The sequence below is a fragment of the Prionailurus bengalensis genome, chromosome X (genome assembly GCF_016509475.1).
Source record: "Prionailurus bengalensis isolate Pbe53 chromosome X, Fcat_Pben_1.1_paternal_pri, whole genome shotgun sequence".
NCBI lineage: Eukaryota > Metazoa > Chordata > Mammalia > Carnivora > Felidae > Prionailurus > Prionailurus bengalensis.
Window position 1 is genome coordinate 52,512,157 of NC_057361.1, and position 22,847 is coordinate 52,535,003.

Consider the following 22,847-nt stretch of genomic DNA (forward strand, 5'->3'; position numbering starts at 1 on the left):
GGGTAAACCAGATTGGCACTCCAAGAATAGGGGAGTGCAAAGACACCCCAAGCATAAGAGCAACAAAGGTGCCAGGAATAGGGAGGTGCAAAGGCACCCCAAAATAGAGAGGGGGTGCTGAGCCCCCCAAAATAGAGAGAGAGTGGCAAAGGCCTGAAATAGAAATGGCACAAAGGCGCCCAATACATAGGAATAACAAGACTAGATATTCACGGTGAAAGCACTACAAATTTAGTACTATAGAAGAACGCTATAGGAGAATATAGGAGAATAATATAGGAGAATAGGGCCAGGTTAGGTAAATTGGTGAATTGGACTTTGGAACGATGCGCTGCAGGCAAAGCAGCCCAGAGCGAGATGGTTAAAAAAAGAAAAGGTGTCTTATTAACCCTGAGGTTAATGCCCCTATCTGTCTCATCCCCTAGGCTAGCAAAGATAAACAGGCATTTCACCTCCTGTCTGCTGTTAACCACCATCTACCCATCTGCCCGGCGCCTGGATTTTGTTTTATATTGACCCAAAACCCAAACACTGTATATCTTCAAAATAACCCTTTCCCCCTCACATCCACAAGTTAATGTGCCTAGTTTCTTTGTCTCTTTGTACACACCCATCACGTTTGCAAGCCTTCTGATCTGAATAAATACAGGGCAAGGACCCTTATTCAGGGTTCTTGTCTTTTTCCCGGACATTAGCCATCTCTCATTTTAATCCTGTGTCAGCTCTTTTGCTGGTCAAAAGAGAACTTTAGATTTAGAGTTTACAACATTTTAAGGGCATTATACTAAGTGAAATAAGTAAGACAGAGAAAGACAATTACCATATGATCTCTCTTATATGTGGAAATCTAAAAGTGAATACATTAATAATAAAGCTTAAAGATACAGAGAACAGATTTAGTGGATACCAAAGGTGGGGGGTGATGGGGTAGGGGAACTGGGTGAATTGTTCTTGTTTTTGTTTAAGTAAACTGAATTAAACAAATAAGCCTAGATATAGGGGGTTATTGGTGTTAATAGACTACTTCAATGATGTTAGAGCTAGTATTTCAGGGTTCTACCTCACATGGTTGCAAGATGGCTGCTTGAATTCCAGCTATCATAGCCATGATCATGGTGGGAAAAAGGAGGAAAGGTATAAAAGGAACTGCTGTTTATCAGGAAAGGAAAGTATTTCCAGAAATGCTTACCAGGTCTTTCCTTACATTTTACTGGCCAGAACTAAGTCTTATAGCCACCCCAAGTTACAAAGGGGGCAGAGAAAAAGAGCTAGGCACACTGTTTCCCTGGAGAAAAATCTCAGTTCTGCTATCAAGAAACAATATGAAAATGGATAAAATTGGCAGCTAAAGATCTCTGCTACAATGACCTGCCAAGCTCAGTTCCCTGAAGCAAGTAACCTGGTCTCTGTTTACCCTAATCTAAGTCATTGTCCAACTCAGGGAAATGAGGGAACATGGTGATAAGGGCTGTCTTGTTGGGGCTGTGGTTAGGATAGCTTGTCTAGGAAGGAATATAGAAGGATCTGTGTGGTAGGTAGACTTCTACAAGGACTTCCAATAACCCCTGCCTCCTGGTATCCAATGCCTTGTGAAATCCTCTCTACTTGAGGGTAGGCTTGGTCAAGTGACTTGCTTCTGATGAATAGAATATGGTTAAAGTTATGCGATGTCTCTTCCAAGATTATGTTACGAAATATTGTGACTTCTGTCTTGCTAGCCAACTCTATCAACTTCTTAGCATACACCGTTTATAAAACATATGTCTATGTTGAAGAGACTCATGTGTTAATGAAATTAGAGCAGTCTCTGGCCAAGGGCTAGCCAGGAACTGAGGCACCCCCTCCAACCCAAAATCCATGGTTGAATCCTGACAACAACGATGTGAATTGGGAAGTAGATTTTTCCAAAGTTGAGCCCTGAGATAACTAGTCTATCCAATATCTTGATAATTGCCTTTGAGAGACCCTGAAGTGGTAGACCCAATCAAGCTGTGTCTGGATTCCTGACCTACAGAAACCATGAGATAATAAATATGAGTTGTTTTAAGCTGCTAGATTTTGAGAGCAAGTTGTTTTAGTGCAAAAAATGATACAGAAGTGGGGGCCTCAGTGGCTCAGTTAGTTAAAGTGCCCAACTGTTGGTTTGGCTCAGGTTATTATCTCATGGTTCATGGGTTTGAGCCCCTCATCGGACTCTGTGCTGACAGGGTGGAGCCTGCTTGGGATTCTGTCTCTCCATCTCCCTCTACCCCTCCCCCACTCGCACTGTCTCTGTCTCTCTCAAAATAAATAAATAAATTTAAAAAAATGATACAGAAGGAAATGACAGACATATCCAAAACATCAAACTTTGCCTAATGAATCAGGTATTTTCTCTTTTACTCTCCCTTACCCCAGCTTTCTGCTTGTGTAGAGAAAAAAAAATCTGATATTTAGGTTAGAGAAGTCTAAAATGAAACTGAATTAAAAAAATGGGTGAATGTTTCCCCACATCTAGAGGTATTTAAGCAAAAGCTATATAACCATCTGTTACAGGTATAAAAAAAGATTCAGGCATCATATAAATGATTGGACCATATTAGTGCTTTCTAACTCTTTTACATTATAGAAAAACAAATAAGGAATAAACAACAAGGATGTTTTTGGTCCAAGAAAACCAGTTATTCCAGGTACCCCCCAACCATTCTAAGGGCAAAAGAGATTCAATACACACCAGGTACATACATTTCTACATACCTGTCATTCTTTACTGGTATATCACTGTGCCTTAGTCCACTGATTTGGAAGCTCAAGCCTAGATTACTTAAGGCTTTCACAATGCTTGATTCTCCAGAGTAATGGATTTCATGGTGCAATCCCCATAACAGTAGGGTGAGCATAACCTGAAAACTCTCAGTCCCACCCTAAATCTACTTAATCAGAAATCTGGGATGTGGCTCAGCAATTTGTGTTTTACCACACCATCCAGAAAAAAAAAATACTGGGTTTAAATCTTTATAATTGAACTTTCCAGCTGTATTCTGGGGAAAAACATTTATTGGGATTCAATTACATCATCTATAAAATTGGCTGAATAATATGAAGAATGAAATCTTACCATTTGCAACAACATGGATGGAGCTAGAGAGTATAATGCTAAGCAAAATAAGTCAGTCAGACAAAGACAAATATCATATGATTCCATTCATATGTGAAAATTACAAACAAAACAAATGAGCACAGGAAAAAAAGAGAGACAAACTAAGAAAGACTCTCAGTTATAGAGAACAAACTGATGGTTATCAGAGGGGAGGTGGGACAGGGGAATGGGTGAAATAGGTTATGGGGATTAAAGAGTACACTTATCATGATGAACACTAAGTAATATATAGAATCATTGAATCACTATATTGTACAGTTGAAACTAATATAACACTGGATGTTAACTATACTGGAATTAGATAAAAGACTTAATAAAAAAAGAAAAAATGGCTGAATAAGGTACCACAAAAGATTAAATAATGTTACATTTTTAAAGTGCCTTGTATAGTGCTTGACATATAATAAGCATTTAATAAATGTTAATTCTATTCTTATTGAAAAAAATAAACTGAATTTATTTTTAAAAGTGTTTATGCCAAGAGTATACTGTATACACTGTATGTTAGCCAACTTGATAAAAAATTATATTAAAATATAAAAGTGTTCATGAACATATTGTACAGTTTACAATTTGCATATAAGGATAGAAAAGAAAAAAAACACCCATAATTTCACTTCATAAAGATTTTCATACTCAACATTATAATCTCTATCATTCCAGTATTTTTCTACACCTAGTTATACTTATGATAAATTAACTACAATTTCTTATTTCTTATTTCTAATACTTCCAACTCTTGCTTATCTGTTTGACTATCTATTTTACGGATCATTGGTGACAAATAAAAATCTCTTTTCCCTCTGCCACACAGCAGGTGTCTGTGCTACCTTCCCCTAACATCAATTAATATTTGCCTGGGAATAAAATTTAATTTTCATACCGGCCTAAGGAAAACAAGCTGCCAAGAAATCAGAGTCTACATTCTAGAGCACACTAGAAATGTGATTTAGATTACCCAAGACTTTATCCTTCTCCATTAAGTCAGGGTTCTGAAAATTGGCCCTTTAAGCACCTACCATGTTAAAGGCATTTTATTTAATAAAAAATGAATCAGACACACTCTTTTTTTTTTTTAATTTTTTTTTCAACGTTTATTTATTTTTGGGACAGAGAGAGACAGAGCATGAACAGGGGAGGGGCAGAGAGAGAGGGAGACACAGAATCGGAAACAGGCTCCAGGCTCCGAGCCATCAGCCCAGAGCCTGACGCGGGGCTCGAACTCACGGACCGCGAGATCGTGACCTGGCTGAAGTCGGACGCTCAACCGACTGCGCCACCCAGGCGCCCCAATCAGACACACTCTTAATGGAGATTTCAATTTACTTAGGGGAGTTAAGGTAGGTATATTGAGAATGAAAATATAGGGCAGGTTAGTTTAATTTAAGAAATATTTATAGACTATCCATCATGTTTCATGCATCTGGCTAAGTGCTGGAATGCATTGATGACTGTTATTCTAGTCCTTTTCCTGCTTTCTCCTCTAGGGTTTTGATGGTGTTATTCTAGGCCTAAAGGAGCTCACCACTTAGTGAGGACAAGAAATATATGTAACTCAGATGTTGGCTTGGCCTGCCATACTTCTCAGGGATCTTGAAATAATTGGTTTTGGCCTCTATCATTCGATGATATATGAACTCTTGACTCTCCTTATGATTTCTATTGTCACAGTTGGGGCTTATACCTTCTTGCTTTCCTCGGGCTCTGGCCTATTGCTCCTGTATCTACACATGCTGTCTGTGTTTTACTCCAGCACAATTTATACATAGAGCTCAATCCTTCACCAACTTTCAAATAAATCTATTCACAACAATCTTCTCATGAGTTCTAGACTCTATTGAAGATTTGGAGGTAATAGGCGAAGCTCAGAACACAAACCATGTGGCTTTCCACCATCTATTTTCTCCTATCTCTTCTCTTATCCCATTCCATCCCAGATTGCTTACATAGTTCCAAACACTTCTTCCTCTGTTATGCACAGCTTTCTCTCTTCCCCAGCTTCTCCATATTAGCTTGCCTACCCCAACCCATAAAAGGTATGCAGCCAAAAAAAAGATCCCCCTTCTTAAATGGATAGTTTTTTAGGGGTAGCTGGGTGGCTCAGTTGGTTGAGCATCTGACTTCGGCTCAGGTCACGATCTCACAGATCATGAGTTTCAGCCCTGCATCAGGCTCTGTGTTGACAGCTCAGAACCTGAAGCCTGCTTTAAATCCTGTATGTCCCTCTCTCTCTCCCTCCCCTGCTCATGTTCTCAATCTCTCTCTCTCTCTCAAAAGTAAACATAAAAAAATTAAAATTAAAAAAATAAATGGATAGTTTTCCTTATAAGGCAGTTAGGTTTCTATTTAGTAGTTTTTTTGTATTACATTCTATACATGAATGTATTAATGTGGCAGACCATGTAAATTGGTTCCCCAATATTCATGCCCCACGTTTTCCTTGCCAGCATAATGCTAAATGTGACTAGCTGAGGCAAGATACTGACTTTTCCGGTTTCCTGAAAGACAGAGTGGCTATGCATCCAGTTTTGACCAATGATCATAAGGAGGAATCAGCTTAGGGGCTCCAGTGAAAGTTTTTGCTCTTTTAATAAAAAGAACATGGACAGCTGGTGCTGCCTTCTTACCCTAGGGAAAAGAGCCACCTGAAATAATGTGCTCACCACTCACGCCCATCCAATCAATGATGGTTAAGGGATATGATTATGTTGTAATATTATGACAGCTTTTATTACAACCATGTAGATGTTGGAGTGGAGGAACAAGATAAGGGGAACAGAATTCCTAGAGATAATTTCTGGATAGATAATTACAGAGGTACCTGTTACAACAAAGATAAAAGATATATTGGGAAGAGGCTTTTTGGTATTGGCTAGAATACTCAAGACTGCCCCAATTCTGCCTTACTTTTATTCCTCAATTGCTCACCAAGGAAAGAACAATAAAAACTTGTAAACAGAGCACCATGTTATTATTAATCATACCAGGGCCTAATATGTCCAATAAAGAATTCTGGTAAACCTAATTGGAAGTGCATGGCATAAGCTTGAGGCCTAAGATAGCCTGCTACCTCCTCAACTCAGCATGAATAAAAATACTACAATTATTTTATTACGCAGGGCACAAGAACTTTAGATGAAGAGAAAAAACTTTGACAATGCCAGCAGAATTAAAGGAGGAGCAGCTGACAACAAGGCCATGCCTAGCTGCCTGGTCTTTAGTCTAGTGACCCCATTCCTCAACTCACAAGTAAATGTGACCCAGGCAGTGTATTGATATATGATCTATCAGTTTGGCATTCCCTTCTGCTTAGGAGGGAAGAAAATAGTAGGAAAAAGTGCGGAAACCATCTGTTAGAGATTTTTCTGGTGTGAGGAAAAGGAATGGGAGCTCCTCTCCCCTTATATTCCTCTACATTAGATTCTCTTTTAATCCTTTGGGCTTAAGCCAAGATGATGGTCAACAGAATGGTAATAGACCCCTGTGGGAGAAGACCCATGGAATATCAGGGAAGTTCTGCTTCTCTTTTTGTCAGGGAGTTCACCATCTCCCTGACATTCATCATTCTTTTATTTTATACTCCCAGGACCATAGTTCCATAGCAGGACAAATTTTTATCCATTATTTTATCTCCCACTTCAAATTATGCTTATCTACAGTTTTCCAACATGGATCAATGAGTATTACATGGTAGCAAAGCCCAGATAATGCAGCACTAGCCCAGCAATATAATATTCTACATTTGAACAATATAAAACTCCTCAAAGTTAAAGTTTTCACATAGAATCCCACATGGAAAACTACTTCCTTTGTAGAAATTAATTTCCAAAAGAAATTAAAGCCAAAAATTATCTTCTCCCCAATATTTAATTTTTCCTTATCTCAGCCAAAGGAGGTGTCATCCAGATGCCTGGTTGGAGTCTGGCTTCCTTCAGCAGCTACAGACTTGGCTCCATTTCACTGGGCTTGTAACTTTTCTAACACTTTTGAAGTTGGATTGATACAACTCCAAGTCTCCTTTGAGTTTCCCTTTTCTCAAATTTCAGTCCCATACTCACAAAATGTATAACCAATTACAATCTTGACCAGTGAAAATCCTAAGCAAAAGTGCATTCCCATTTACTATTAACAGTCCTGTTGCTTGGAGAATGAGAACAGAGGGTGAACAGATAAAAACCAAAAATTTTGCTTTAAACTTTATCCATGTGCCTGCCAATTTGTGCTAATAGTGCATTGTCTATAACTATTAACTAAAAATATCCTCCGAGAAATTGTCCGTCAAGAAAACAAGTGAGCTTCCATATTTATTTTCTAAAATCCTTGTGTAATCTCTCTTGGCACTATCAAGCATGGATCTATGTCAGTATTGTTTTACCTCAGCTTTTGAATTTCCCAAGCTTTGGTTACCTAAATAGAAACACAAAATTTCTTCTAGTACTTTTTTCATACCATGGTAGGATGTGACTTGTTTTGGAGAAATATACCATTATTTAGCTCCAAGTGAGTGAGAGACATGTTGTCATGGGAGGTGAGGAGAGCAAGGTACTACCTCTCCAATCAATGCCTAAAAGCATGTGCACAAAAATGTTTTTCTATGTAAAGGGTCCTTTGCTAGCTAGCCATAAGGAGAACTTTCCTTTCTCTGTGAGGGACTCTGCTTTCTTTTTTTAAATTTTTTTTCAATGTTTATTTATTTTTGAGAGACAGAGACAGAGTGTGGGCAGGGGAGGGACAGAGAGAGAAGGAGACACAGAATATGAAGCAGGATCTAGGCTCTGAGCTGTCAGCACAGAGCCCAATGTGGGGCTTCAATTCACAAACCATGAGATCATGATCTGAGCTGAAGTCAGACACTTAATCCACTGAGCCACCCAGGCGCCCCGGGACTCTGCTTTCTAATGTAGCTTCAGCAGAAGTGCAGCTGTCTCTTCAGTCTATGTTCCCCAAAAGATGTCCTACTTTATGACAGAATCTCTTTTCATCCTAATATGAGTTGCAACTGTGATTACTAAATACAGGGGGCTGCACAAAATATTTACCGGTGTAGATTGATGGGAAAGCATGGTTAAAATGTGGCTCATTTAAAACCTATGTCAGGTTCCCTAATGGCACTTTTGTTCCCAAGTTCAAATCAAAATGTTAGTATTCTTTGGCCAGCCACAAGTCGCAGGAATATTAATTAATGCCAGGAAGGAGAGAGAGAGACAGAGACAGAGACAGAGAGAGAGAGAGAGAGAGAGAGAAAGTGCACAGCTGGACCTGCTATAGAGTAGGCTCTGCAAACTGAAGCAGCTACTCAGGAAAACAGTATAGAGGTTCATCAAAAAGTTAAAAATTGCACTACTAGGTACTCATTGAAAGTATGCAAAAATGCTCATTCTAAGGGGCACATGCACTCCAAAGTTTATAGCAGTGCTATCAACAATAGGCAAATTATGGAAAGAGCCTAAATGTCCACTGACTGATGAATGGATAAAGAAGATGTGGCATATATATATATATATATATACATATATATATATATACACACACACACAGTATAATATTTCTCGGTGATCAAAAAGAATGAAATATTGCCATTTGCAATAACTTGGATGGAACTAGAATTTATGATGCTAAATGAAATAAGTCAGTCAGAGAAAGACAAATATCATATGATTTCACTCATATGTGGAATTTAAGAAACACAACAGATGAACATGGGGGAAGGGGAAGGAAAAATAAGATAAAAACAGAGGGAGGCAAACCATAAGAGACTCAAATACAGAGAACAGCAACTATGGGTTGCTGGAGTGGAGGTGTGTGTTGGGGGGGGAAGGGAAGGGATAAATGGGTGATGGGCATTAAGGAGGGTACTTCTTGGGATGAGCACTGGGTATTACATGTAAGTGATGAATCACTGGGTTCTACTCCTGAAACCAATACTACAGTGTATGTTAACTAACTTGAATTTAAATAAATAAATAAATAAATAAATAAATAAATAAATAAATAAAGTAGGCTCTGGCTGTCTTACAATATCCACAACAAAGATATGGTAAGAATAGGAAAAGAAGAACTTTGCATGAGCATGGGACTTATTTGCAGACAATTACCCCACCTACTATTAAGTCTGATCCAATCATGGTTATGTCATCTGACGTATAATATCAGTATTCCCTTTTCTTGAGAAGGAATGAGGAAAGGGTAGAGTAGAAAGGCAGATACCTTCCTGGTACAGGTAGAGGGTCTGAGGACTACTTTCTCTGTAAAGATAAGAATTATTCAGGCAAAATGTTTGTGAGGGGAAGTACAGTTTTCCAGTTAAAGGGAAAAGAATAAACAAAGACATGAGTGTTAAAGAACATGATATGGGAGAACAGTATTTTTTCTTTCAAGAAAGAGAAATTCAACTCAAACTAGCTTGAGTAATAAAATAAATTTAGCATGAGTGTTTTATGGAACCCAAGAATAAGGCAGATGAGCTTAAAAGAATAACCTGGAGCTAAGGACTCAATTGTTTTCTGGGCCTCTCTTTCTCATCTCTGCATCTCTTTGTATATATGCTTCATCTTTCATAGCAGACCACCTTTTCCTCTTTCCCAGACCATATGGCATAAAAATGGCCGCTGCCAACAGCTCTGAAAGGTACACTACTTAGCATAAGAAAATAGCCAAAGTGGGCTGAAATCTCAGTCTAGAATCCAAATTTCTGAGGAAGGGCTACAATAGACCTAGATTGGTCAACTGTGGCCAAGGGGTCACATAACATGAAAAGTTCTACAGTAATATTGGGATGGAGTTTGTGGCAAGTGAAACTCCCAGAAGAAGGGGTATGTTTATCAAAGGAGAATTGCAAACAATGAATTTCAGAACATAATATAGAAGGCAGGCAATGGTAGGAGATAAGGCTAGAGAAGAGACAAGTTATAAAGAGTATTATATAGCTTGAAGTGAATTCAGCAGGCACTGTGGAGTACTTGAAATGTTTTTAATCAGGGAGGAATTTGTTAAGATTTGCATTTTAGGTAATTCATTAAAGGAGCAGTGTTGAAGATAGTTTGGAGGAGAGTTAAGAATGAAGGCAGGAGCCCAATTAGAAAGTTGTTGAAATAGTCCTAAAATAAATGATGAGGGTCAAAATTGGTGGCAGAGGAAGTATAAAGGAAATATAGATATGTGAAATATTTAGGAACTAGAATTAACAGGGTGTATTAACTTAATTAGATGGGGTGGGTGAAATAAACTTTTGTTCTTTATTTACTACTGAATACAAAAAAGATCCAGATATTACCCACAGTCCTTCCAACCTTCTTGAAGTAGAGCTAGCATTGATCATTCAGGCCCTGGAAGTAAACCTTGGAGAAATCTTGCCCATAAGCAGGCATCTGAGCCCCTGGAAGAAGTAACTGCCAATTGAAATTTCCAAGTGATAGAGGGAGTATTTTATCTCACCTGCCACTGGTCCTTTTCCTTTACTTCCAATGGGCAGAAATCTGAATGAAGTGCAGATATAATTTCATTTTTCCTTATTTAAGATAGAAAAAGACACATTTCTCGCTAATATATGGATAGGTTATAGACACACACACGAATATAGATAGATATAGATGTAGATATACATATACATATACCCTAGTAGAATTCCTAAACAAAGTCTCTTTAATCAAGGGATATGCAGATTAATTCATTTATTGAGGACTTTCTATGTGCCAGGTACTACTCTAAGCACCTGGAGACACAACAGTAAACAAAACAGACAAAAATCTCTGTCCTCGTTGAGCTTCCATTCAAGCAATACAACTTATTCTTCCTCAATGCATATATACAGTCTATTTTTCAGTAAAAGACACAGTAGTCTTGACATAACTCATAAAATGTCATATTCTAGTCATTTCATCTGTTTCTGTGAAATGTGTGATGATGACAAGGTCTCCCTTTGGTTAATTTTTTTGAGGCAGATTCTTCCTTAACAAGGAAAAAGAACACATTAGCATGGGAAGATGGTGAGTTCAGTTGTGGACAAAATAAATTTAAATTGTTTTGGGTCATCCAGATAAGGATGTCTATTAGACAGTTGGATCTACTTATCTACATATCAGGAGGCAGGTCTGAACTGTCTACATAGGTTTGAAAGTCATCCATGTGTAGGTAATAGAGTATGGACATAGGCCATGGACACAGCCATTGGAAAATATAAATATTTAAGAGGTAAGTAGAAGAATAGGAATCCATGAAAGTTACACAAATGTAAAATCTAAAGAGTAAGGAAAAGAACAAGGAGAATGTATGTCTAAAGGTCAACTGAGCAGAGAATTTTAAGCAAAGTGCAGTAATCAACACTATTATATGTGGCAGTAAGATCCAATAAGAAAGGGGCTTAAAAGTGCCCATTAAAAAGAGAAGTTTGGCAGTAAATGGTGTTCTTAACAAATGAGGTTTTCATGGAGAAGTGTAGGTAAAAACCTTATTACAGTGGTTGAAAGGTGAATGGGAAGTGATAAAAGCAGTAAATGTAGATATCCACTTTTGACACCTGTGTGTGAAAAGGAAAGGTGATAACAGTGGACACTTCAAGGAAACTAGAGGAGGCTCCAGGATAAAGGGAAGTGTTTCTTTTAAGGATGGAAAATACTTGAGTATGTTTATAGGCTGTGAGGAATGGGGCAGTGTGTGAGGGTGAGAGGTGTAAGATATTAAAGACAGAAAACCTAATAAAGCAAGATCTCTGAAAGGCTGGGTGAGACAAGGTTCAGGAGCTCAGATGGAAAATTTAGTTTTACACAGTCTATGTAAGGGTGAAGGAATCAAAGTATAGTATGGGAGCAGATAAAGATTGTGAGAAGAAAGCCTGATAACTTCAATTTTTTTTAAGCAAGGCAGGTGATGAAGTAATCAGTTGGATGGTAGGTTTGGTGGTTGAGTGATGAAGTCATCAGTAATAGTGGAGAATGGTTAACATTTGGAATAATAGCTGAGGAGAATTGGAGAGGGACTGACCAAGAAAAAGTTAAAAGATTGCCATATTGTGCCAAGTGGTAAGATGAGAAATTAAATCTGTGGTAAGGTCAATTTGCATTGAAAGGTCAGAGTGATTTTCTTTAGCAGAGCCAGAATGGAAACAGGGAACAAAGAGGGTGAGAACTACAGCATATAGACACACAGGGTTCAATCATTTGAAATTCCAGGAGCTACTCCAATTATGGACACCCTTTACATTATAAGTCAAGATGAAATTATCCAAGGAGCTTTCTCAGAAACTTTATCCAAAGTCTATCCACAATACTATATCTGTCCCCTCAAATACACTTCAAATATACCTGTCAACTTATGGTATTTCATTTATGTTAATTATTATCTTGACTTTTACATCCAATCAATTGTAAGCTCTTTGGGGTTGGGGCACTGTTTAATATTTGTGCCAGACCCCCAAACAAGTATGAGTATGCTATCCTATTTTAGTTATTAGATATAGACCTTTTCCAAACTCTGGCATGGTATCAAAGGTATTTCTCAATCTTTCACCAATCTGTGTCTCTATACTCCATTGCACCCTTAGACTGCTCAGCCCCTAAATACAGATATAGTATGGGTAAATCCAACTTTTCTACTTTCACTGAACATACCATGGGCTTTAAAATTTTCTGGGCCTTTGAACAGACTTTTTTATTCACTTGAAATATTCTATTTCATTCTGGAAAATTCCTACTCATCTGTCAACAGCCAGAGCAATGCCACCTCTTCTATGACTTTTTTTAAGAAAGACCTCCTCATGATTTACTAGAAGCCATCTACTGTGTGAGCACAGAGTTCTGTTTTAGAACAACTCACTAAATTATAAAGGTAAATAAAGGTGAGTAAACAGAAAAACTATTTCTTCCATTCCACTTAATGCATCTCTTTGGTGGGGACACAGTGGGTGTGTATCCTTTCTCTAATTTTTGGAATGCAGATAAATCTCTCCAGGTACTAGAAAGGCTCAGTCTCCAGTTTTAGAACGTAGACGTTTTTTTAAGTTCATGAGCCATATTCCCCTCTGAAATGTAAAGACATATCTACAGAGATAATGTGGGAGCCCATCTCCAGATGTAACCATTTGACTTCCAGGAAGATTCAAAGTGTCTTTCGGGGAAATAGATGTTTTGTTACTCTTTTGGAGGAAGTCAATTAACTAAACACATAGCCACTACAATTTTCAAGTGAACTTTGTATTTGCTTTTCTCTATAAATTGTGTGGAATTTTATACCGACTTTATAATCTCTCTAAGTCTATTTATATGCATGCACTGTGCTGTGCTTACTCAATAATAAATGTTTTTTTTTTCTTTCCATATTGATGTGGATAGGTCTCTCTTTGTTGATAGGTGTTTCTACTTTGCTAACATAGTAGAGGCAGATACACTGATGTGTGCAAATGAGCTCAGATTTTATATTGAAACCCAAGGAAAAATATTGAAGGAGTTTAAGTGCAGCAGTGACACAGTTCTATATGTAAAAAAGGAAGAATTAGTGACTAGTAGAATTTTATGTATTTATTCCTCTGTCTCACTATAGAATGTAATGAGCTCAATAAGTGAACAGAAAATACAGGTTATTTCACTTAGCATAACACTCTCCAGTTCCATCCATGTTGCTACAAAAGGCCATATTTCATTCTTTCTCACTGCCACGTAGGGTGGGTGATGGGTATCAAGGAGGGCACCTGTTGGGATGAGCACTGGAAACCAATTTGACAATAAATTTCATATTAAAATAAAAAAATAAAGAAACCCTTTTGTGTAGGTAAAAAAAAAGAAAATACAGGTTTTATATGACTAAGTACAGATTTTAGAAGATCTAAGCAAATTGTTTTAAAAGTCTGTCCCTTTGAGTTGCTGATGGTCCTTGGAAAAGGCTGAACACCAATAAATTGTTTTACTTTGAACTTGAAAGGCATATTTGTATCTTATGGAAGGAAAGGTATGAAGTCTATCCAAGCTCACTGCCATATTCACAGTTGTAATACATATCCCCTATGTTGTGATCTTCCCTGTTGATTACAGTTTGTTGATTATTTTCATCTGGTACTTCTATTTAATTAGTCTTAGAGTGATTCACTCTTTTTCACCTTTCCAATTGTTCTTCTCCTTTTTCAATATTTTCTGGCAGCCTGGTTCTCAAAGTTTCATTTTAATTTTTTTAATGTTTATTTATTTTTGAGAGAGGGAGAGAGACAGAGCATGAGTGGGGAGGGGCAGAGAGGGAGACAAAGAATCCAAGGCAGACTCCAGGCTCTGAGCTGTCAGCATGGAGCCCAACAGGGCTTGAACTTACAAGCCTTGAGATCATGACCTGAGCCGAAGCTGGACGCTTAACCACAAAGCACCAGGCGCCCCTCATTTTAGTTTTATATTCCATTTGAACTTTTCACTGATGTTTCTGTAGCAGTTCTAGGGCCTCTCAGACTTCCTACACATGGTACAGCTATTTTTACACTTCCTAAAATGTTTAAACCTTTTATTAAATAAACATACAGCAGGGCCCATGATGTTTGTAAATACATTCATGCATTGTATTAAGTTCAAAATTGGTGACATATTTTTGTCACTATACATTATAGAAACTCTAAGCCTAATTTCAAAAAATTGAGTAAATAAGCCTCCAGAAAAACCACACAAATTTGTAAACAATCAGTATCTATGTGTCAATTCTCAGTGTCAATATTTAAAAATTAGCATGTGTATTTTGGGAAAGATCACTTACACATTTATTAATTGGAGGTATTTCATAGAATTCTTTCCCAGATGAACCTGGGGAAAATATATCTAAGAACTTTATAGATCTAGATGTATCCCCAAAATTGCAAGGACTGATTTGGGGCTAGGTGCCCAAAGGGGAGTGGAAAAGAACTAGAGCTAGAAAAGTAGAGGCAAGATCTCAGGGGACCCTGAATACTAAGTTAGGGAGTTTATGCTTCAACCTTTATTATAGGCAACGTGATTAACTTAAAATAGCTCCAATTTTTACTGCTTATTCTGGTGCCAGAGTAAGTTGTGTATGTTAAATGCTTTACATGCAGTCTCTCATTTAATCCTCATAACTACTCTGTAGGTATTATAACAATCCCCATTTTACAGATGAGGAAACAGATTCAGAGAGGTTAAGCATCCTGGCTCTAGGAAACATAGATATCCAGTGTTGGGGCAGAAATTCAAAACTGGCTCTAACTCCAAAGCCCTTCTCTAAACCAGAGGGAAGTGAGAGTAGATTTATGTTTTACAAAGATCACTGTGATGGAAGTATGTGAACGGACTGTAGAAAGACAAGTCTAAAGGTGAGGAGACCAAAGACAATGCTGTTGCAGTACTCTAGAACTGTTAGGCCCTATTAAGGTGGCTGTTCCTTAACCACCAGAGTTATGCAGATGAGTGACACGGTCGGAGAGGTTATTTAGACAATTCCTCTGGAATTCCTGTTAAGAATGGATTCGAGAAGGCAAGACTAAATAATAAGTTAGGAGGTCGTTTGACTGTCACTCTCAGCCACCGAGATTACTGTCGAGGAGTCGGGAAATTGTGGCACCCTAAGTCTTCTAGCCTCTTCCATTTGCAGAGCATCTGCACCTCTCCTCACCTCACCTTGACGTCGCTCTATCCAGTATCTAGGAAGTGCGCTCTAGGAAGTGGGATTTTACGTACTTTTTGTAGGTCGTGGACTGAGCCAGGACAGAAGCGCCAGCGGTGGCGGCAGTCGCCGGCGGGGGTGGGGCGCATGCGCGCGGTTGCTAGGCGACGGCAGCCTGGGCGCAGTTGCTCTAAAGGCGCTGGGGTTGTGTGTGTAGGCAGCGGCGCCAGAGGAGGAGGAGCACAAGGATGCAGCTGCGACCGCGGCCCGGAGAGGGAGCCGCCGCTGCTCTGTGGCCGCGGGGGCTGAGGGACGGGAATCAGGCCTGGGGGTCGGGTCTCTGAGGGGGCCGGGGGCGGCGGTCCCGCCTGAGCTCTGGCCTAGTATCCCAGGAAGGTACTGGCCGCTGGGCGAGGGCCTCTTCCCCAGTGCCTCCTCTGGCTCCTCCACGTCGATGGTGGTGAAGTTGGCGCCAGGGAGCGCAAGGCACCAGGCTGCCTCCTTTGCACCCAGCTCCTCCTGGGGCGCATCTCTGGCCCCGGCTCACGGACACCTGCGCCGCCATCTCCTCTCGCCCGCTGAGCCCACCCCTGGCGGCGGGCGGGGGAGGGGCTCCCTTGCAGGGGCTTTGTCCAGCAGGGCGACGACGGGGACCATAGGAGAGTAGGGGTGAGTAGTGGCACCGCACTCGCCAGGTGCTGGGACGCCTTTCTGGCCTCCGGGGCTCTGGGAGACGACCAACGCGCTGCTTTCTCCTGCAGAAGCTTCTAACGCCTCTCTTACATCTGCTCGCCGCTCCCTATTTCCTTCGAGGTAGTTTTCCTTCTAAAAATCACCACTCTCTGGTCTCAACCTCGGCATCCAGAAATGAGTGTCTTAGGCCTAGCTTTGCTTCCTAGTTGCTATAAATGCTTATAATTCTACGTACAATCACGCAGCTTGGTCTCTGATTCCGGGACAGACTTTCCCAATACCGTTCTCACCTTTTCCCTCGCTCTTGCTCTCCAAAAGCTCAGTCAGACCGGAGGCTTCTTAAGAGGCATTTCTCAGACTGCTGTCTCTCCATGCCTCAAAGCTTGAATGGCAGATGGCCTGGCCCCTTTTTAGTTTTCTTGATACTGCTGTGCTGACAGCTTCTGAAAGTTCCTGGCTTCTGACTCGTGACGTATAAAGAGTTAGAAGTCAGTACTTACATTAAATAATAATAATAAAACTAGCAAACACACACACACCACTTGACTTCCAAAGTGGCATCAAATTTGAAGAGAAGTAGACAGTGACTGATTGATAACAGGGAAACAGGTTTTATGAAATAACTACTCTTCATTCAGAATGACATAACTTCCTTTTTAGTAAATGTGATGAAACCTAAAATGTCCCTAGTAAAAGCAAGGATGTGTTACGATCTATCTGTTCTTCCTGGGCTTTCCTGCAATTGAGAATAGTTGCTTCCCAAAAACATGGCCATGAGGGACCTGAAGTGGTGTTTTGGACAGGATGATTAGATGAGGATCTAAAGTTGTAAGATGCTTTTTTAAAATTAGCAATATTATCTTTGAGTAGTGAAGTTATTTCTTTAAAAGCAAATGGCTGAAAAAAATCAGAGTTCACACTTGACCCTTTCTAAAAGTGGAATGAATTTAGATCAACTAGTAATTTTGATTTTAAGGTACTTTCATGCACAATGAAAGATGGGTTCCTTGTTTTATTTGGCTCTCTTCCCTCCCTACCAGTTTTTAAGTTATTTCATGTTTCTTTTATTAAAAAAAGAAGAAAGAATTAAAAAAAGTGCAGTATTAAAAAAACAAAATTCAGTTTTGGGCAAATGCTTTTAGGCTAAAAGGTTTTAAAAAGGATATACATGCCATTTGTGATTAAATAACTTTAGCTAGGGAATCAGTCAAGACTTGATAGTTTTGGGTAAAATGTAGCTTTCATGTTGTTTGAGGTTCTTTGGATATGGTTTAAAGCACAGTATAATTCTAGTATCACTACAAAGTAATCTTGGGGCTCAGGGAGTATTTTATGTTGTTGTTGTTGTTGTTGGTGGTGGTGGTGGTGGTGGTGAATTGTCAATTGTCATGCTTCTAGTTGCTAGATTCCAAAGTTAGAGATGTTATGTTTTGGAAAAGCTCTTGATCAAGTCAAGTCTGAACTATGAAATAAAATGTACTATGTGGATACTTGCTGTTCATTTCACACACTTTTAGAACCAAGCAGTAATTTGGATCCAATTTAGAATTTGATTTTAGTGAATATGGTTGTAATGCTGCCACATACTCAAGAGCATTTACCTAGAGTGTCATAAACACATTATAAGATAATATTAATAGTTAATTTTACAAGTACAACAAAGCACTTAGCCAGTGAACTCTGGAAAGAATTAGGTATTTTTTTTAATTAATTGATTTTCAACATGTTTTCTTTTTCCCTAGCTTCACTGAGTGTCCATTACTATACTAGTTACTGTGGAGAATAGTAGAGTAATAGGCCCCAGGAGAAAAGTTGCTTACCTGTTGCTGAAAGAAAAAAATATGTATGTGGTCATGGTCAACAGTTGGAACACACTGTAGTACAGAATAAGAAATAAAATAATTATAGGGTAAAATAAGAGCTTTGGAGGCTGGCATTTGTCTAAGAAGGCTTTGTAGAGAAAGTCAAACTTTATTGATTCTTTATAGAATTATAGATTTTGTTGGAAGGTGGCAGAGTCAGCATAGAATGAACTGAGGCACTTGATTTTCTAATCTTCCTAAATATTCCTCTCATGGATAAGCCTAAAGGGCACTATCAGTGGCAATTAACTCCTTTGTAGTGGGCATAGTGTTTAATGATAAATTATATATTAAATCAATAAATTAATATTAAATAATTTGTCAAATGTTCATTATAGAAGTCAGACTTCAAATAAACATTCTATTTCTTTGGGCAAGTGAAAATTTTTTCTAAGCAGATATAGATAGAGTGTTAAGTTCACATATTATCACCTGTATGTTTTCACTATCTCCTAAAGCAGTTATAATCTAAGTATTTTTATAAGACTTATATTATTATTACAACTTTAGATTAATAGTATTTTCCAAAGACTATTTCTTAATTAGGTAAATTGGGAAATTCTTTAAGCAACATTAATTTTGGTCTATGAAGTATATGATAGCTTAGTTTTTAGTACTGCTAACTAGTATTGCTATTTCTATTATTTTCTGAAAACAAAGGGAGATATGCCAGAGTCCTACAAATTGATATCTGTCAAAGTTCTAATATAATGCTACTAATAGCATTGTGTTAATAATTGTGTTAATAATTGGCAACTAGCCTCAGTGTTTAAACTGGAATTACAAACCTTTATAAAACTTATTTTAGTGCTTTTCTAACAACTTTCTACTGTGTTGAGAATTAGTTACATGAGTTCTTGGTTTTAGTCAACCACTGTAAGTTGCTGTTTGTATATAGAAAAATAACAATAAGAAAGTGTGCTATAATTATTATGTCAAAAGAGAGTATGCCCCCCAACAGAAAGCCAAAGAATTTTTGAGTTAATTTACAGATTTACCCTAGGGAACAATATTCCAAAACTTGAAAAATGTTTGAGACTTCTATATACCACCTTATACCTTTCATGTAGTATCTTTGCTGCTAGCAAGTCTTCTTTGATTATAGTTATTACTAATGAATGTTAATTCACAGTAGATAATAGTTTTGACAAATATAATTGTTGTTTTGAGCATCCTCTGCTTAGAATGTCAGCTATTAGCTAAATAAATAAATTATTTGAGAACAGAATAGTCCGCACAGACATACCAAATGAATATTGGATCATTGGAAATTAACTAGTTGATTAGTCTCCTTTGCTAAGCAAGTGTTGCTCATTTCTGTCCTTAGTTGATTAGGTTGGTATCAATAGGGTAATTTTTTGGAAAGAAAACTGGTGAATTTAAATGTTGGGGAAACTGCTGCAAAAATTAAAATTAGTTTGTATGTCGTGTTCTATGTACTATGATGATTTAAGGCAGGTAAACATCTTAGGTAAACTGCTAAATCTCAGTGGTGGCTGCATGTGAAATAGGGTAAAGAATTGTCAGTTTCTATTACTATATACTAGAAATCTCTCAATATATGTGTCATATTTAAGTCTGGAGGTAGAGCAGCATTACACTGAGTAGCAAAGATGTATCCATAAGTTATAATTTTCTTTAAATATGTAGTTTTAAAAGTGTCATATTTTTTCAAATATTTTTTCAATATTTATTTTTGAAAGAGAGTGCAAGCCTGTTGGTGGGAATGCAAATTGGTGCAGCCGCTCTGGACAGCAGTGTGGAGGTTCCTCAGAAAATTAAAAATAGACCTACCCTATGACCCAGCAATAGCACTGCTAGGAATTTATCCAAGGGATACAGGAGTACTGATGCATAGGGGCACTTGTACCCCAATGTTCATAGCAGCACTCTCAACAATAGCCAAATTATGGAAAGAGCCTAAATGTCCATCAACTGATGAATGGAGAAAGAAATTGTGGTTTATATACACAATGGAATACTACGTGGCAATGAGAAAAAATGAAATATGGCCTTTTGTAGCAACGTGGATGGAACTGGAGGGTGTGATGCTAAGTGAAATAAGCCATACAGAGAAAGACAGATACCATATGGTTTCACTCTTATGTGGACCCTGAGAAACTTAACAGGAACCCATGGGGGAGGGGGAGGAAAAAAGAAAAAAAAAAGAGGTTAGAGTGGGAGAGAGCCAAAGCATAAGAGACTGTTAAAAACTGAGAACAAACTGAGGGTAGATGGGGAGTGGGAGGGAGGAGAGGGTGGGTGATGGGTATTGAGGAGGGCACCTTTTGGGATGAGCACTGGGTGTTGTATGGAAACCAATTTGACAATAAATTTCATATATTAAAAAAATAAAAAAATAAAAAAATAAAAAGGAAAAAAAAAAAAAGAAAGAAAGAGAGTGCAAGCAAGGGAGGGGCAGAGGGCGAGGGAGACACAGAATCTGAAGCAGGCTCCAGGCTCTGAGCTGTCAGCACAGAGCCTGACACAGGGCTCAAACCCATGCATGGTGAGAACATGACCTGAGCCGAAGTCGGATGCCTAACTGACTGAGCCACCCAGGCACCCCTTTTTCATATTTTTAAATGTTTATTTATTTTTCAGATTGAGAGAGAGAAAGAGCATGAGTGGGGGAGGAGCAGAGAGAGAGGGGGAGACACAGAATCTGAAGCAGGCTCCAGGCTTGGAGCTGTCAGCACAGAGCCTGATGCAGGGCTCAAACTCACGAACCTGGAGATCATGACCTAAGCCGAAGTTGGATGCTTAACCAACTGAGCCACCCAGGCACCCCAAAAGTGTTATTATATTCTTAAGTATGATATTTATTATGTCAATGGATTGAAAAATTTCCCAGATGAGCACATCTCTAGATTTTATCATGGAAGCTTATGGGAATCTTTTCCACAAAGTGAAAAATACTAACAGCCAATTCAATGCAGGAAGAAAAGTGGAGAGTAGAATTCTTTCTTAAAGAATGGTACCTACAAACAAAATAAAACAAAACATTCATATATAAGTTCTAAAGTAATATTCACAAGAACTTACACACAATTATTGTTTTCTTAATATCACATCATATATTATAAATTGTTAACTGTCTTTGGACTGTTGGCACCCAAAAGTTCCCCTGTGGTCTGATTCATTCCTTTTTTCTTAATAACAAATGCATCTCAGGTATTTGATGGTGAGATTTCATTACTGAAATGCAAACTTTTTGTAGTAGCTTTTAAAATGCGATATATATTAACTGAAAACCTGAAGTTGAATTTTGAAATGATTCATAATGAGGAAAATGGATATTTTTAAACAGTCTTCACTAAAGCTATTGTACATTAAGTTGTTAGTATCTCCATAACCTTTCAAATCCCTAAATTATATAGTTGGCTCATTATGTTCACTTTCTGTACCTCATTTCCACTTTTCCTAACAAATATGGATATTGGTTTGTTCTCACTGGTACTTTTGAGCTACTTCTGTGACCCCCTAAATGAATTTTACAAAATACATTTATATTGTTAAAAAAGTTATTTAAGAGGAGCACCTGGGTGACTCAGTCAGTTGAGCATCCAACTTCAGCTCAGGTCAAGATCTTGCGGTCTGTGAGTTCAAGCCCCACATCAGGTTTGTCGCTATCAGCACAGAGCCTGCTTCAGATCCTCTGTCCACCCCCTCTCTGCCCCTCCTGTGCTTGTGCTCTCTTAAAATAATATATATATATAGTTATTTAGGAAAGATTTCCTGTCATAGTCAAGAAGCTGAATCCATACCAGATAAACTGCATTTGAAACTGGGTGATTTGACTGGAAGTAGTGACAAGAAGATGACTAAAGCAAATTCTTTGAAAATACTGTGTCTAAGTTAGGCAATTTTTTTAATTACTAGATTCAAAAATAATTTCTGTTTTTCTTTCAAATTGAAAATCAGTTGATAGGTGTGACATAAGTAGTAAGTTTAATTCCAGAGATCATATATAAGCCATTCTTATTACTTATTAGTTGCTCCTTGACCTTTGATGGGCATTTAATTGTTCTTGTTGAGTTTAATTTCTAAATGTGCACACAGGTCCTTATATTCCTTTTCTCTTCCTGTGTACTTTCAAGGCTATAATTACTGACCAGGTGTTTTTGCTTATTATCAATAGACTTAATTATCATGGATTGTACTGGTTTTGCTGCCAAATTAGTTTAGATACCTGTGATTCCATAGAACAAGAGGAAAAGTAGGGGTATAAGAAAAATGGATATTAGATTTACATATTTAATTTTTTTCTTAATTTGCAATAACTTCAGTAGGATAGGTATAAAATTGTTGAAGTTTTGAGGCACCTGGGTGGCTTAGTTGGTTAAGTGCCTGACTCTAGATTTTGGTTGAGGTCATGATCTCACAGTTTGTGAATTTGAGCCCCACATTGCCTCTGCTATGGCAGTGTGGAGCCTGCTTGGGATTCTCTCTCTCTCTCTCTCTCTCTCTCTCTCTCTCTCTCTCTCTCCCCCCCCTCCCTCCCTCCCTCCCTCCCTCTCCCTCCCTCTCTGCCCCTCCTCAGCTCACCCTCTCTCTCAAAGTAAATAAAA

At 38.3% G+C, this 22,847-nt stretch overlaps 1 protein-coding gene across 1 annotated transcript in view; it reads left to right on the plus strand.

The window, feature by feature from the left end:
* The first annotated feature begins 6,274 nt into the window (after nucleotides 1-6,274).
* LOC122477072 overlaps nucleotides 6,275-22,847 on the plus strand; it is a 64,944-nt gene continuing 48,371 nt past the window's right edge. Inside the window, exons 1-3 of the mRNA XM_043569983.1 lie at nucleotides 6,275-6,388; nucleotides 15,578-15,754; nucleotides 15,939-16,390. Of these exons, the coding sequence (XP_043425918.1) occupies nucleotides 6,275-6,388; nucleotides 15,578-15,754; nucleotides 15,939-16,388 (741 nt within the window). The 3' untranslated portion in view covers nucleotides 16,389-16,390. The remainder of the gene's footprint in view (nucleotides 6,389-15,577; nucleotides 15,755-15,938; nucleotides 16,391-22,847) is intronic.